Consider the following 17,471-nt stretch of genomic DNA (forward strand, 5'->3'; position numbering starts at 1 on the left):
CCCCCCCCGTGCATGCTGCCCATGCAGCTGGGACCCGCCACCGTCAACGGTCGGATGCCACCTGTTTCTCCTGCGGCTACCACAGCACTCAATCCACCACGATCACAAGCAAAGGTACGACTGTTCCGGCCTGGCATTTCGTTTAATAAGCTCATTTTCTCAACGTACCACTGCCTTGTCACCACACCCACCACATGTTTAACTCATAAACCCACTACTCCTATATGGGTAGTTTTCTGTTCTAAGTCAGTATGCGCAAATGAAACCCTGATTAATAATGCATTAGACCACCAGTTTTCTTTCAAACGTGTTTTCCACGCTGTCACGCTTGCCCCCAACCTGTACCTAGTGCATGTGTACTCGGTCAACGTAAGAACAGAAGTCATCCGTTGTGCTCCCGTACATTTTTCAAATTTTGAACTTCGCCTCTTTGACTCCATTGACCAAGCATCACACACAGTGCGATCGGTACCGCTGCCAGTTATGTTTGAACCGGACTCGATTGACTCGAACGCTCCCATCCTGCCTACCCACCCCATGTCCTTGCTTGGACCGCACCCATCGACTAAACTACTCGCGCAAGATCTCCCTCATCTGTCAACAGAGATACACCACACTGTTCCACGCGCGGATTCCCCTGGCAATGCCTCGGTTGACCACAATGCACTCAATGACATCGGACACGTGTTCCTCTCCTCCACCGCGGCCTCTCCCGTCACGTCTCGCTGCATCCTTGCTTTAGAAAGAAAACAAGACCAACGCGACGGCAGCGCTGTACAATCCATCGATCAACCTGGTTATTTTAACGATACGGCTTTGAACCACGCACTCCACCGCCCCCCATCGCATCCCACTGCACGCACGGACCCACCTGAGTCGCCACGGCCGCCCCCCGGTCGGCTGCGCAGCCCGCCCGCCCCCCCAGAAGCCAATGTGCACGCCAAATCAAACCCCACTGCCACTGAATCTGTGGAACCGCATGCCGCCCCCCGTCCGCCCGCACCGCATGATATATCCAACGCTTGCATGCACATGCATGCGCCCATCATCACGTCTACTCCACCACCTGCCTCCCCTACCTCCGTCAGCCTACTCTCCGCCCCGTCCCCTCAGCTCCATCCCGAGATCGCCATTAACCAAGCCCAAGCCACTGCCAATGCTGCCATCCCTGCGAGCTCTTCGATCTCCACGCCGCTGCAGGTCCCGCGCAGCTACCGGGAGGTTTTGCTCAGTCCCCTGCCTCGGGTCTCTGCATCTCCTCCCTCCAACCTATCGGCCCCTCCGGCCTATAAATCACGCCCCCCTCCAATGCCTAGCCCCAAGCACATCCACCACCACTACACTCGCAAGAAGCCTAGGTGCTTCCGGTGCCTTGCTTCTGACCACAACGTCGACGACTGCCGCGACCCCGTCCGCTGCTCCCGCTGCTGGTGCTCCGGCCACCGGAGCTTCAGGTGCAAGGCCATTCGATTCCTTCCTTATTTCCCTACTATGCCCCCCTCCCCGAGTACTAACCCTGCCTTTGTGCGTCCGCCATGCAGCCCGATGGCGCACACGACCGGCACCCACACCGCCTCCGGCTCATCCGCTGGCTCCAGGCGCTCCGACGGAGCGCCAATCTGGTTCGGCTCCCACTGCATCATCACCTCCGATCTGCCACCGTTCCGCCTCCCGCTCATCTTCGGGCCACGCACATCCTCCTCATCGCCGCCAGCGCCATCCTTCGCCACTCCTACACCGCCCTCACCTGCCACTGCACCCACAGCGGCCTCGTGCTTCTCTCCCCCGGAGCCACACATCCCCCTCCTTGTCCCTCCAACCTGCCTGGTTCGCCAGGTTGATAACCTAGCCTACGTCCACCTAGCCAACCCCATGCACAACCCATTCCGGTTCATCCGCCAGGCTATCGCACGCCATCGCAACAACCCAACCTTCGGCCTCACTTCCTCCGCACGCGGCGCCGCGCGCCTCTCCTTTGCCGACGCAGAGGAGCACCTCGCGGCCACTGGACACGGCCCCATCCACCACGAAGGCAACACCCTCTTCTTCGAGAGACCTGAACACGCAAACAATAGATCCACAGCCATTTTCATCCACATGGCCGAGATCGAGGCATTCGACTATCCTGATGAGCTCTGGCACCCTGAGGGGGCAGAGTACTTCTTCTCCCACCTTGGAGACTTTGTCTCCGCCGACCAACACTGCTTCCAGGGCGATCACTCCAGCGTCCGTGCTCTCGTCATGGTCGCTCGCGATTTCGTCCTCCCCCCTGCCTCATGGTGCGCCTGCCTGACAACGATGTTGCTGTCGTCAAGTTGGAGAGCCGCGCGCTCTTCCGGCACGGCTCTAGGGCCTCTCCTTTCTCCTCTGAGAACGGGGACAGCGGCTCCCAAGTTTCCAACCCTCCCCTGTCTCCCAACACCATCTCACACATACGCAACATCGCCACTGCCATGTCCCCTTTCGCCTGCTCTCCGGAGTCGCCATCGGGCCCTCCTCCTTCTCCTTCCACGGGTCGGCCTCTTGATGGCATCCCGATCCTTGCTGTCATGGCGGATGGCATGCCGGTCGCTATGCTGGTCCACGCTCCATGGACTCCTCCCGCTCGTTCACCCTCTCCTGCACTGACGCGAGCACGGGCACGCGCACGCCTCTCTCGCCCCCTGCTCGCTCTGCCAGCCCCACCTTCTCCTCCTCCCCAGCCGCATGCACCATCCCCTCCACAATCCCCACCTGCACCTCCGGCACCTCTCCCTACGGTGGTTCCGCCGTCCAGCCTCTGGACCTGCCTCCTGAGCTGCCACACGAGTGTCTGGCCAGGCGCATTAGCAGGCGTGCAAAGATGGCTGCAGACTCTGGCATTAAGGCCAGGCGCAGCGCTCGTCTGGCCGAGATCGACCCTCCTATCTACTCCACTATGACTGCCAAGGCCATACGCTCCAAGGCCAAGAAGCTCGACCTGTCCGCGGCATCCAAGGATCTCTCTGACGCTCTCATCCATGCTCGTCTCTGCGATGAGACGGGGTTCATTAACGGCATCGCTCGCGGTCCGGCATCGCCGGAGGAGCTGGCTGCCGTTGCTGTTGCCTGTGGTGCCTCGCCTGAGATGGTCGACGACATCGCTTCGGGCTCCGGTGGCCTGGGATCTCCATGATGCACTATCTCCCGCTCAGCCACATGAGTGGCGGCCCGTGCTGGCCTTGTATCCGGTGCTTCGCACCCCTCCGTAGCTGTTTTCTTAAACGTACGCTAGTTATAATGCTGCTCACTCCTTATTCTGTCAGTTCGTCCAACTGTATCTGGAACAGGCATGGTTGTCTTTTGGGTATCTGCCCCTATGTAAGGTGTCAAGTTAAGTTTCCATTATGAAAAAGAAACGTTCTCTGTCGTGTCCTGGAATGTACGAGGATTAGGTGATAATGACAAGTGCGCTAACGTGTTCTCTGAAATAAACCAATTAAGGCCATCAATCACTCTGCTACAAGAAACAAAATTGCAAAAACCAGATTCCATCAAACTAAGATCGATCTTACCACGCTTCCTAGATTCCAATAACCACCTCGATGCAATCGGATCTGCCGGTGGTATCCTATCTGCTTCTAACTCTCGCTGCTTTTCGCTTCTTAACTGTCAACACAAACGTTTCACCTCCACCTTAACTCTATCATGCCTTGCCTCGCCACATCACATCTTCATCACTAACGTTTACGCCCCCTCACAACGCGAACTAAAACTTGAATTCCTAGACGAACTTAAGCAGATTGAGCCTCCAAACCCATCACCCTGGCTACTCATTGGTGACTTTAACCTTACCCGATTCCCTAATGAGCGGAACAATAACAACTTTAGACGATCGGAAGCCGATGCCTTCAATGACACAATTGATCAACTGGCTCTATTAGAACTCCCACTTCTAGACAGACAATTTAGTTGGTCAAACAAAAGATTATCACCTACGCTAATACGCTTAGATAGAGTACTCATTAACCTACCTTGGGATGCTCTATTCCCAAACACGCACCTAACCTCTCTTACTAGATTCGTCTCCGATCACGTTCCTCTTCTAGTCACTATATCCACGGTTGTCCCTTCTTCCCGCCTTTTTAGATTTGAACGCTTCTGGACCTCATTTCAGGCCTGTGCCAACACTGTACGGGCCTGTTGGCGGCCCAACAACCACGGACCTCCCACCGATCCAGCTGCTTCTCTCGCCCAAAACATCAAAAAAACACGATCAGCCCTAAAATCCTGGGCCAAGACGTTGCGGCCCATCTACCAACGGGAAAAAAACTGCAAAGTGGCCATCCAGGCTCTCGACCTAAACGAGGAATTCGCTCCTCTATCCCCCCTTGAGCAAAAACTCAGGCTGCTCATCTCTAACCTCCTGCAACGGGCTATCAAACAAAAGATCGCTTTTTGGAAACAGAGGGGGAAGATTAGAGTCGCCATCGATGGAGACTAAAATTCCAGGTTCTTCCACGCTTCGGCAACACAGCGCTCTCGCTCAAACAAAATCCCTCTGCTTATTCATAACTCCTCCGAAGTTTTCCTGCACGAACAAAAAGCCGATATCCTAAAAAACTACTTCCAACAACTAATCGGAAATACAAAAAACGCCACTTGGAACTTCAGTTTACAACAGCTATACCCCTCTCCCCTTCCCCAACTTTCAGATCTCACACAACCCTTCTCACAGGACGAAATCCACCAGGCTTTTCTCACCATGAATGCAAACGCAAGCCCCGGCCCGGATGGCTTTGGACCAATCTTCTTCAGAAAATTTTGGCATGATATCAAACAGTCAATGATACCATTCTTCTCTGCCTTCCACGATCAAACAACTTCACTTGAACGTTTTAACCGAGCCTTCATGGTTCTCCTTCCCAAAACCCTAGCGCCAACATCTCCAGATGCTTTTAGACCAATCTCTCTCCAAAACTGTACTCCAAAAGCAGTAGCCAAAGTTCTCACTAACAAGGTCAAGCCCCTAATCCCACTGCTCATTCACTATGATCAAACGGGTTTCCTTCACGGACGCAACATCGCTGAAAACTTCATTTATGCAGCGGATATCCTAAGTGCTTGCCACACACGTAAAGCGCCGACCATGGTTTTCAAGCTTGATTTCAGGAAAGCTTTCGACTCCATATGCTGGTCCTCCCTCTTTCAAATCCTACATGCTAGAGGTTTCCCCCCCACTTTTCTGCTCCTGGGTTCAAGAAATTCTCTACACTGGGAAAACGGCCATCCTCCTAAATGGCATCCCGGGGCCATGGATCCAATGTAGATGTGGTTTAAGACAAGGAGACCCCTTTTCGCCTTATTTATTCATCATCGTTGCAGATGTCCTTCAAAGACTGATTGCCAGCGCTTTCCAACAGAACGTTCTTTGCCACCCACTACGACCAAATGAACCGTCGTTGACACTGCAATACACTGACGATACTCTCATCATCGCTGCCGCTAACGATTCAGCGACCTTAACCCTAAAACAAACACTCCACGATTTTGCCCTTGCAACGGGGCTGCTTATCAATTTCCAAAAAACGGCACTCCTCACCATCGCCACTGATCCATCCACGCAAAAAAACATCGCCACCGCTAGTGGATGCTCATTATCCTCCTTTCCACTAATGTACCTAGGCCTTCCTCTCTCCCCCACCAAGTTGCCGCTCACAGCCTTCGACCCAATCATTGACAGCTTTCGGAAGTTCCTATTCGGCTGGGTAGCGCGTCTGCTTTCACGCGGTGCCCGCTTAACTCTGCTAACTGCAGTCCTAGACTCACTCACAGTCTATTTTATGTCAGTTTTTCGCCTTCCTAAGTCCATCATAGCAAAACTTGACGCCATTCGGAGGGCGTTCTTCTGGTCTAATGAGGCAACTTGCACGGGGGCAAGCTGTTTAGTCGCATGGAAAAACGTTTGCAAACCGAAAAATACTGGTGGTCTAGGCATTAAAAATCTCGAAGTTCAGAACCGCTGCTTGCTTATGAAATTCTCCTTTAAGATTTTGCAGAACCCAAACGTCCCTTGGACACAGTGGTACCACCAACAATATCCTCTCGGCATCTCAGCAAAAACTGCAAGGCCCTCCTTCCTCTGGAAAATTATCAACAAAAATTTGCCACTGCTCATCGAGCACTCTTTTGTGATCACCTACAATGGGCTTTCCACCTTCTTTTGGTTAGACACATGGCTAATACAGTCGCCTCTCCATAAAGTTTTCCCCAACCTACACTCACACTCGTTGGATGACAAGGTGCTAGTGGCTACAATATGGCAAAAAGGCTTATTAACGAACCTGCGGAACCATCTATCTAATGCTGCTGCTCGCGAGCTGGATTGTGTTCTGTTGCTGTTGCAGGATTTTCAGCAGGTAGATCGATCCGACGAACGGTCCCTCTCCCATGGGCTGCCATTCTCTGCCAAGAACGCTTACTCCTCCATTCTTGTTGAAGACCATGTTGATCCCCACCACGACTTTGTCTGGGCCTCCAACGTGCCGATCAAAGTCAAGATCTTCGCCTGGCTTCTCCTCCGTGATCGGCTAAACACGAAAGCCAACATGTTTCACAAGCATATTGCCCAATCAGCTGCTTGCCCACGATGTCAAGACCCAATCGAGGATGCTCTTCATCTCATCTCCAACTGCTCCTATGCAGCACAGGTTTGGTCCTCCTTGGGTCTGTCGTCGCCAACCTCCCTGGATGATCTGCAACAACACCCTACGATTCCTGGCCTCAACCCAAACATCTGGCCTTCGGTCGCTCTGACGGTGCATGGAAGATTTGGGATTCGAGAAACGCCCTTGTATTCAGAAACGAGGATCACACCCACAGAACTACAATTCGTAACATTGTAGCAGATTTCTCCCTCTGGGTCTTCCGGTTCAAAAAGAAAGAAGACAATACCTCTGCTAAGCAATGGCTGAACTTCCTCTCTGCTGCTATTCATTAAACTATTGTGGTTGTAATATGAACTAATACTGTAATTCTTCGATCCTCTTTGAGTGGTAATATATTCAGGTGGGGAAGCTCTCCCCCCCGGTGACCGTTCAAAAAAAAATCAATACTTCAACTCCAGTGTAACAGATCAACAGCAGTTTTATTTTCTGATATTAAAATGCTTCAAAAGTTCTTTTTTTTCGAGAATGATGCTTCAAAAGTTCATTCTGACAAGATGCTAATACAATAGAAGTGCCAGATATCCTAGATAATACAATGAAGGTGCTCATGGACATCGATTGTGAGATTTCCTTTTCTGTTTATTCTGGTATTCACAAAAACGCTGCATGTGAGGGGAAGCATATACTTCTAGGAGTTTGTTTTCCTGCAATTACCCCTTGTATCATGTTGAACTTCATATCAAGTAGTTCAGATTATTCATAGGGAACTAAAAATGAATTAAATGCACTGAGATTTGGAAATTGGCAACAAGAGACTGTAACACAGAGGTGAGAGACTGCTGGAGGATAAATTACCTGCTTTCCTTGCAATTTCGCCGAAGGGCCTCCTGGGCCAACCTGGCGGGCCTTGCCTGCAGGCTCAGAACCTTGTTTTGTATTAGCACTTGGGTTATAAGCATTATTTTTTATATCCTTGTTTTGTTGCATTTGGCGTGCCGATGCATTCTGTTGCATTGTCGGATGAGTAGGAACAGTTCCGATTTTTGCAGGAATCCTTCCATGAGGATGAAAGGGAGGTCGTGTTTCAGGCGCTTGACTCTGTGGTCTAAGAGGCATCGAACCACTGGTTGGCCGAGGGTACGACTGAGGGGTGCCAGTAGGTCCATATAATTGCTGTGACGCTTGCTGGATTTCCGTGGGTTGCAGCTGTTTGTTACTTGTCTGCAGTGGAATTGGCAGGCTCATACCGGGTGGTCGATTCGGCAAAGCATGCACCCCCTTTACATCTGGCTTTTGGATAGAACTATCATGAGCAAAGTAATGCATACTGTTTTGCATTTGTGTGCCTGAAAGTGGCACAAAGTTCTGAGCTGAAGATGATGTCTGGCTATTGTGACCCTGGTTAGGTGGGGTGGGCATGCGAACTAGCTGATCAGGCAATTTTGCCGATCCACTCGCGGCTGTAGATGCTTGAGATGACGAAGAATGTTGATTTGCATTTCCTTGGTTATTATTTCGTTGTGCCTGAGCTTGCATCTGCAAACAAGAGCAAATAAAGCAAATATAGGCATGAGAACACAAGATATTACTCAAAGAATTCAGTCATTCAATAAACATGGAAACTCAAACTGGCTCCACGCTCGTCAAGATTGATCAAGGGAAAAAGAGCAGGGATGGTGTTAACACCATGCATTCACCTGTGCAAAAACTTTATGGGCCGCCTGCTTGAGCATTTGATCCCCAACGATATTCCTTATGACTCTTAAGAAATCGTCTTTATGGACTTCATTACGCTGCAAACACAGCATAGACAATCTTAGTAAACAGTTTCTATGTTGAGGTGTCTTTGTTACTCTTCTTTCATCAGTTCCCTCGACTTGTGCAACAATTTGTAACAAGAATGACAATCTGTTCTTTCAAAACAACATGTTTTCCTCTTCTGTTAGACAAGGAAACAAAGGAAAAACACAGACTTTGCATTACTCTCTTAACATTAATTTGATAAATAGATGCTCCGGAATCTTTATTAATATTGATAGCATAATAAAGTGGCAGCATAATCTGTCACAAATTGGCAGCACAATCTGTCACAAATTGGCAGCACAATCTATCATAGCCGCCACACCCTCGCTCAAACGTGGCCCTAACTAATGTTATCGGTCAAATGGCTTCAAAAGAGAGCTACTCATTCTTTTTTTTTCCTTAGTACTCCCTCGGTTCCTAAATATAAGTCTTTGGAGAGATTCCACTATGGATGCATTTTAGAGTATGTAGTCCATAGTGGAATCTCTCCAAAGACTTATATTTAGGAACGGAGGGAGTAGTAAATACTGTCGGTCTCCACTAGTGTTATTATGGCCTTTTGCTCTACCAGCTTTTGCAACAAATACACTTAACAAATCTATAGCGTCGAGTTATACAAGAAATAAATTAGTTTGACCAAACTAATAAATATAATATGGAATTTTTCTTTACCCTCCACCATTATTGGCATCTGTAATTTCTCCATGCAATCAGTTTTCTTTTTATGAAACACATCAGCTAATAACAGAGTAATGAACAAAAACGCACCCTAAGTTTTGCCCATACAGATTGAAGCTGCATGTCTTTATCTCTGTCAAGATGCGCCTGTAGGATTGGAATCAACATATTAAATGGTATAGATGGCTGATATCCCCTCTTCCTTGTTTCCTGGGCACCATGCGGTGCTTGCTGACCAACAACTGGATTTACATGCTGCTGATCTCCTGAAGGCTGAGCGACATCTTCCATGGAGCCTGTCAAACTCTGTTGACCAACATAGTCTGTTCCTTTTTCTGCCAACTGGAAGCTATTTGTTTCTGCCTGCTGCAGTTGATTCTCACAACGTGGCTGCTCTTGTTCTGGCTGGTAATGGTGTTCCTCCTGTTGGCTAAAGTTTTCATTTTCTGAAACTCCAGTTTCCAATTTTGGTTGAGACAACTGATATGATGGATTCATATGTGGTTGCCCTGCCTGCTGGCTTGACTGGGCACTTGCTTTCTGATCTGCTGCTTGCAGCTGACCAACTGTAGATTTGGACACATCACTTATGTCCTGTGGCAAAGTACCTGGAGTGCAGAAATAGAGATTGTTCATGTTTCAGAGACTCAACAGGAAAAGGCAGGGACCATCACATTACTGAATGGCTAGGACACCCAGAATCTCTAGGAATAGCAAGTTGCAAATAAAGCACATAGTTGAAACCGCAACTCCTCGAAACTAAACAAGAAAACAAATAGTGGTAAAAAAAGAAAGACAAGAAACATTTTATCTGAATCAGACAATGACTCATTAGGTAGGCATAATTATCATGAATTTTCTGACATGATTTCATGAAATGTTTTGCAAGGTCTGATAAGTGTGCCATGGGAAACAATTATTCTTTCCACCCATATACAAGCTGCTGAAACTTTTCCAAACTACTGACTGGCGTGGATACAGGATGCAGAACTGTACCGATATGGGCGACTCAAATGCTACCAATAATAATCCTTCAAATTATGAGCAATTCATTCGCATTTTCAAGTTTTAACATGCTGTGCTTGCTGCACCAATTCCTACGCTCTACCCTTTTTGCCAAAAACAGCACTAGCTCCATAAAAGTCTTGGCTTTTTCAGTGGACCTGATTTCTTCCTTACGTATCTTATGTATTCCCCAGCATATAAAATCAAAATAATATCCATTAGTCTATTTTGACAAAACAACATTATGACTGTTAGCAAAATTTTATTCCTTTATCAATATCGTACAAAAACATTTATTTCCAATTGTTGACCTTCCTCGACAACCGGCCGAACTTTCAGCATTGGTTTTGACAGAGTTACCAATGCGCTGCAGGATTAATTTCACAAGTTTGCGGAGGAGCGAGGTGCCCATAACCTAAGAAATAGATTTCTTCCATGGCGCCAAATAATCCGGTTAGCAACGAAACAGCTAGAAAGCCAGTCACGAATTCTTGCATGACTCCACGCCAAAAAAAGGGGGGAAAGGCAAACTTGCATGCCAGCATGCAGCTGCGAGTGAATTACAAGCTCAGCAGGTTCCCACTACATCATAGCAAACAAACCTTGCATAGAGACAAAAACTAAACTCTATAGGCATCGAAAAGCAAATCCAGACAACCTAATCGTGCAAATAGACCAAAACCTGGTCTTCGGAAGCTAATTACACAGCACTACGATACAAATGAGGGAGGGGGGATGATGACCGATACCGCTGGATGAAGGGGCACCAGCGTCCCCCACGGCTTCCGGCGGCGGGGAGGACATGGAGGCAGCAAGCAGAGGGCCCGGAACCACGAGCCGTGCGCGGCTCCGGCGTTCTAGGGTTTCGCGGGGCGGCGACGCTTAGGCCGCCACAGAAGCACCGGGGAGCGCTGCCGTACGGAGGCCGCGGCGGAGCAATCGAGGGGATCTGCCACGTTTCCTCGGCGGCGTGGTGGAGACGCGGTGGGGACGGCGGGGGCGGCAGCGCCGAAGTGTGTTGACGCCGGTCACGGTCTCGAGCCACGGGCCCACGCGCGTCGCGTGCGGCGCGGAGGGGTAGGTAGGATGGCGGCGGCGGTGCGGCCTGCTGGGCTTCAGCTTACGATAGACTTGGGCTGCGCCGCCCGAGCGCCGAGTTTGGAAAAGGGGCTGGAAAAGGCGAGAAAAGGATAGGGAGTTGGAGCAGGGGGCTTTTATATAGCGCCACCGCGTAGAGTAACGAGTAAACGGTTTTTAGGGGCCGGATGTGACACATCTGGGCCCATTCCTCCACCCTAAAGAAACGAAAATTTGGCGGTTCATGTCAGAAAGAAATAATCTGGCGCGCGCCCTGGTTTTTAGGGGCCGGATACTTTTTATTTTGAAAAAAAAGCAAGAAATTGGGAACATAAAAACAAGAAATCTAAAAAGTGCTCAAGAATGTTTTTTAAATGTTCATGTATTTTAAAAATAATAATGAAATTTAAAAGGTGTTTGCAAACTGATTTTTTTTACATGCGCACCATGACGAAGAGTAACAAGGAAACACGCAACACGCACTCGCTAAGGTGGATCGGCCCAAATCCTGGTCCTGGATGGTTTCCTTTGGTTGATTTGGTCGGTTGTAGCACATCTGGCACTTGACCCTGTTTTTGGAAGAAATTGGGGTGAAAGTTGGCACCATGACCGTGGAAGTAGTTGTCGCTACTGATCTAGGTGCCATCATGGTGGTCTTCAAAATGGACTCTCAACTCCTATCTGAAGCTTTGGATCTACGAAAGCTTGATTCCTCGCCTTATGGTCATTGAGGACATCACGTTCCAGCTGAAGATGCGGCTCTCAAAACAAAGCGCTATGGTTTGTAGGCGTGGTGCAAACTCGTTAACACATGAACTAGCAAAAACTGGTTGTATGTGTTTTACCAAATAACATCATTATTAGCTAGAAATCTGTTGTACCAACCGCCCCAAGTGGTTTTTTGTGTCTTATGTGATTTATAGGACATCGTTAAATTACGAAACTCTGCTTTGGCTTAAAAAAATATAAGGGACATGCTCTTGGGCCAGGTGATTAAAAAAATATTTAAAAAACAAGGGAAGAAAAATACGAAATTTAAAAGGTGTTCAAGGTTTTTTGAAAGTTCGTAAAACTTTAAAATGTGTTTGCAAGTTGAACAAATATTCACCGGTTGTTCTTCAATTTTAAAAGATGTTCACAAAATTTTAAAATGTCATGCTTTTAAAAAATAATAAATCTGAAAAATGTTTGCAGAATTTAAGAATTTCTGGAATTGTTCACCAAATTTGATATATATTCCCTCCGTCCCAAAATAAGTGTCTTAACTTTGTACTAGGTTTAGTACAAAATTGTACTAAGCTTAAGACATTTATTTTGGGACGGAGGGAGTATTTAATTTTATAAGAAAAGTTCAAGGATTTAAAAAAAATGTTGACCAATGAGACACGTTGACTAGAGTGCACATGCAGTTGATGTCAACTTCATTCTGAGCTTGGAAATGATGTTTTCAACAAGTAGACTATGTAATCTAATCAGTGAAAATTGGATCCCATGTTTTCGACACAAACATAAAAAACTAGAAACACCACAAAGTTGTGTCCGTGGCACCAAACGACAGTGTCAACAACAGTCTAAGAGCATTGCATTTACGCATAGGAGAACGACACAAACATAAAAAACTAGAAACACTACAAAGTAGTATCTATGGCACCAAATGACAATGTCAACAAGGCTATAAGAGCATTGCACTTACGCATAGGAGAACGGCATACCATGTTTTAGACATCAATGTGAGTTGGATGTCGGATATGTATCAAAAATATGCATGGAGGCGATAAAGTATTTGTTGCACTGAAGTGTGATGTGGATAAGATCATGACAGAGGCATCAAAGAGTGAGGTTCATGCTAGCACAAATGTTAAACCATTAGAACAGCCAAAGGAAGGCATGGGCAAAGCCATTATCTCAGTTGGGAATCTTCCGGTGCCTACTTTGGAAGAAATGACACATCAAATTTTCAGCTGCATCTTCCCACCTAAACCTAACTAGTTCTAGAAGGGTCTAGCATGGTTTAGTGGTTGGATAAGATGGTGCTTGAAGTCAGCTTTCATTCAAAAAGAAGATGCATCATTTGAGGCCTTGAGTCAAAAGTTATGCAAGTTGCGATGCAAATAGTCTAGAAATTTATTACAACGCGAGGCTCAACAAGTTTGCTTCTGCCACAACTTGAGGCTCACGAATTTACCCTTCATTTTGTATTGTTTTCAGACCTAACTAATAGGTGCTTCTAGTATAAGTACTCCGCGGTTGTTTCATGTGAAGATGGATGACATTTGTGGTGTGATGAGGGCATCCCAGTGCCTCTTGTTGTTCCCATGAAGGCGGAGGTGAAGCCCAACTTCCGGACTCCACCAAGTTAGAGGCGTGCCAAATGGGTAACCGAACCATGTACTTGGTCGGTTGCAATCTTATCTATTTTTATTATTCCAGGTCATGTTGTGGGCCACTTAGGATTTTTATTTTGTGTGTTTCAGTGTGGGCTTGTCCAACCGACTAGTTTTCTTGCTGCCCATATAGGTCGTTGGCTAGGTTTAGAGGGGATTTTTATTGGCAGAGTTTAGACGTTGAGTTGTATCTTGGGGTGAAGCATACCCCTCGGAACGGCGCTGCTGTTTATCTAGATTGAATAAAGATTGCGTTAAGGTTCTTGTGTGCATCGAGAATTATCAGGTTGAGGTTTGAGGCGTGTTGATCATCAACACGTTGCTTGCTGGAATTCATTCCTCTTCTTCAGGTTGTGTTCATCACATGATTGGAAGATCTGCTATCTTGTTGATTCGCCATGAAAGATCGGGCAAAATTCTACGGATCATCACGTTGATCCTTATCATGTGGTATCAGATTTCTAGGTTTATCACGGCGAGTTTTTGTTGATCGATCTATTGTTTCCTTCTGCAAAGTTTGTTGTTGCTGATCTGCTGGTTTTGCTGTGGACTAAAAGATCCATTGAAGACATTGTTTTGCCTGGGCGATCTAGTTGTGCTTGGTGGTGCTAGGTATCCTGATGATCCGAGTCGTATCCGAGTCATCTCGGTTGGATCCTATCTGAGTCGGCACATTCTTTTTATCTGGTGGCGGAGTTTCTTTCCCAGTTGATCTACGTCGACCTGGAGTTGCAACTACTGAAGCCTGTCCAAGTCAAGACTTCAAGATGCGATCAAGTTTCTGTTCTTGGTAGAGCACAAGAGGAGTCCCAGTTGGTCATGTTTTCCTTTGATTGGTGTGCTGAATTAACTATTGGAGTGGCCACGTGATTTGTTTCCTGCTAGGTAGCATGTAGCTTACTTACAAGAAAGAAGAAAAGTATGTTTGCTATTGTGCGCTACCTGCTGATGTGCAAGAGACAACTGTCGGTGTCAAAACCGGCGGATCTCGGGTAGGGGGTCCCGAACTATGCGTCTAAGGATAATGGTAACAGGAGGCGGGGGACACAATGTTTACCCAGGTTCGGGCCCTCTCTATGGAGGTAATACCCTGTTGGGGAACGTAGCAGAAATTCAAAAAATTTCCTACGTAACACCAAGATCTATCTATGGAGAGACCAGCAACGAGTAGAAAGGAGGAGTGGAGAGTTTGCATCTACATACCCTTGTAGATCGCTAAGCGGAAGCGTTCAAGTGAACGGGGTTGATGGAGTCGTACTCGTCGTGATTCAGATCACCGATGATCAAGTGCCGAACGGACGGCACCTCCGCGTTCAACACACGTACAGCCCGGTGACGTCTCCCACGCCTTGATCCAGCAAGGAGAGAGGGAGAGGTTGAGGAAGAATCCATCCAACAGCAGCACAACGGCGTGGTGGTGATGGAGGAGCGTGGCAATCCTGCAGGGCTTCGCCGAGCACCTATGGGAGAGGAGATGTGTCACGGGAGGGAGAGGGAGGCAACCAAAGGCCTTAGGTATGATTGCTCCTCCTTTTCCCCACTATATATAGGGCCAAGGGAGAGGGGGAGGGCGCAGCCTTGCCCCCTCCTCCAAGGAAGGGGTGCGGCTAAGGATGGGGAGGAGTCCATCCTCCCCAAGGCACCTCGGAGGTGCCTTCCCCCTTTAGGACTCTCCCCTTTTTCCTTTATCTTGGCGCATGGGCCTCTAGGGGCTGGTGCCCTTGGCCCATGTAGGCCAAGGCGCACCCCCTACAGCCCATGTGGCCCCCCGGGGCAGGTGGCCCCACCCGGTGGGCCCCCGGGACCCTTCCGGTGGTCCCGGTACAATACCGATGACCCCGAAACTTGTCCCGATTGCCGAAACAGGACTTCCTATATATAAATCTTTACCTCCAGACCATTCCGGAACTCCTCGTGACGTCCGGGATCTCATCCGGGACTCCGAACAACATTCGGTAACCACATACAAGCTTCCTTTATAACCCTAGCGTCATCGAACCTTAAGTGTGTAGACCCTACGGGTTCGGGAGACATGCAGACATGACCGAGACGTTCTCCGGTCAATAACCAACAGCGGGATCTGGATACCCATGATGGCTCCCACATGTTCCACGATGATCTCATCGGATGAACCACGATGTCAAGGACTCAATCGATCCCGTATACAATTCCCTTTGTCTAGCGGTATTTTACTTGCCCGAGATTCGATCGTCGGTATCCAATACCTTGTTCAATCTCGTTACCGGCAAGTCACTTTACTCGTTCCGTAACACATCATCCCGTGATCAACTCCTTGGTCACATTGCGCATATGATGATGTCCTACCGAGTGGGCCCAGAGATACCTCTCCGTTTACACGGAGTGACAAATCCCAGTCTCGATCCGCATAAAACAATAGATACATTCGGAGATACCTGTAGTGCACCTTTATAGTCACCCAGTTACGTTGTGACGTTTGATACACCCAAGGCACTCCTACGGTATCCAGGAGTTACACGATCTCATGGTCAAAGGAAGAGATACTTGACATTGGCAAAGCTCTAGCAAACGAACTACACGATCTTTGTGCTAAGCTTAGGATTGGGTCTTGTCCATCACATCATTCTCCTAATGATGTGATCCCGTTATCAACGACATCCAATGTCCATAGCCAGGAAACCATGACTATCTGTTGATCACAACGAGCTAGTCAACTAGAGGCTCACTAGGGACATATTGTGGTCTATGTATTCACACGTGTATTACGATTTCCGGATAATACAGTTATAGCATGAATAAAAGACAATTATCATGAACAAGGAAATATAATAATAATACTTTTATTATTGCCTCTAGGGCATATTTCCAACAGTCTCCCACTTGCACTAGAGTCAATAATCTAGTTCACACCGCCATGTGATTAACACTCACAGGTCACATCGCCATGTGACTAATACCCAAGAGTTTACTAGAGTCAGTAGTCTAGTTCACATCACTATGTGATTAACACTCAATGAGTTTTATGTTTGATCATGTTGCTTGTGAGAGAGGTTTTAGTCAACGGGTCTGAACCTTTCAGATCCGTGTGTGCTTTACAAATCTCTATGTCATCTCCTAGATGCAGCTACCACGCTCTATTTGGAGCTATTCCAAATAACTGTTCTACTTGGAGCTATTCTAAATTATTGCTCCATTATATGTATCCGGTCTCTCTACTCAGAGCTATCCGGATAGGTGTCAAGCTTGCATCGTCGTAACTTTTACGACGAACTCTTTTACCACCTCCATAATCGAGAAAATTCCTTAGTCCACTAGTTACTAAGGGTAACTTTGACCGCTGTCTGTGAGCCATTCTTGGATCACTCTTGTACCCCTTGACTGACTCATGGCAAGGCACACTTCAGGTGCGGTACACAGCACAGCATACTGAAGAGCCTACGTTTTAAGCATAGGGGACGACCTTCGTCCTTTCTCTCTATTCTGCCGTGGTCGAGCTTTAAGTCTTAACTTCATACCTTACAACTCAGGCAAGAACTCCTTCTTTGACTGGTCCATCTTGAACACCTTCAAGATCATGTCAAGGTATGTGCTCATTTGAAAGTATTATTAAGCATTTTGATCTATCCTTATAGATCTTGATGCTCAATGTTCAAGTAGCTTAATCCAGGTTTTCCATTGAAAAACACTTTCAAAATAACCCTATATGCTTTCCAGAAATTCTACGTCATTTCTGATCAACAATATGTCAACAACATATACTCATCAGAAATTCTATAGTGCTCCCACTCACTTCTTTGGAAATACAAGTTTCTCATAAACTTTGTACAAACCCAAAATCTTTGATCGTCATCAAAGCATACATTCCGACTCCGAGATGCTCACTCCAGTCCTTAGAAGGATTGATGGAGCTTTGCATACT

The 17,471-nt window shown here is 47.6% G+C and overlaps 1 protein-coding gene across 1 annotated transcript in view; it reads right to left on the reverse strand.

The window, feature by feature from the left end:
* Positions 1 to 11,251, reverse strand: part of LOC119326516 (transcription initiation factor TFIID subunit 4b-like) — a 16,282-nt gene extending 5,031 nt beyond the window's left edge. The window contains exons 1-4 of the mRNA XM_037600153.1: positions 10,862 to 11,251; positions 9,198 to 9,715; positions 8,324 to 8,419; positions 7,482 to 8,162 (exon numbers count right to left, since the gene is read on the reverse strand). Of these exons, the coding sequence (XP_037456050.1) occupies positions 7,482 to 8,162; positions 8,324 to 8,419; positions 9,198 to 9,715; positions 10,862 to 10,916 (1,350 nt within the window). The 5' untranslated portion in view covers positions 10,917 to 11,251. The remainder of the gene's footprint in view (positions 1 to 7,481; positions 8,163 to 8,323; positions 8,420 to 9,197; positions 9,716 to 10,861) is intronic.
* Between the last annotated feature and the right edge of the window lie 6,220 nt (positions 11,252 to 17,471).

This window comes from Triticum dicoccoides, chromosome 6B (assembly GCF_002162155.2).
Source record: "Triticum dicoccoides isolate Atlit2015 ecotype Zavitan chromosome 6B, WEW_v2.0, whole genome shotgun sequence".
NCBI classification, from domain to species: domain Eukaryota; kingdom Viridiplantae; phylum Streptophyta; class Magnoliopsida; order Poales; family Poaceae; genus Triticum; species Triticum dicoccoides.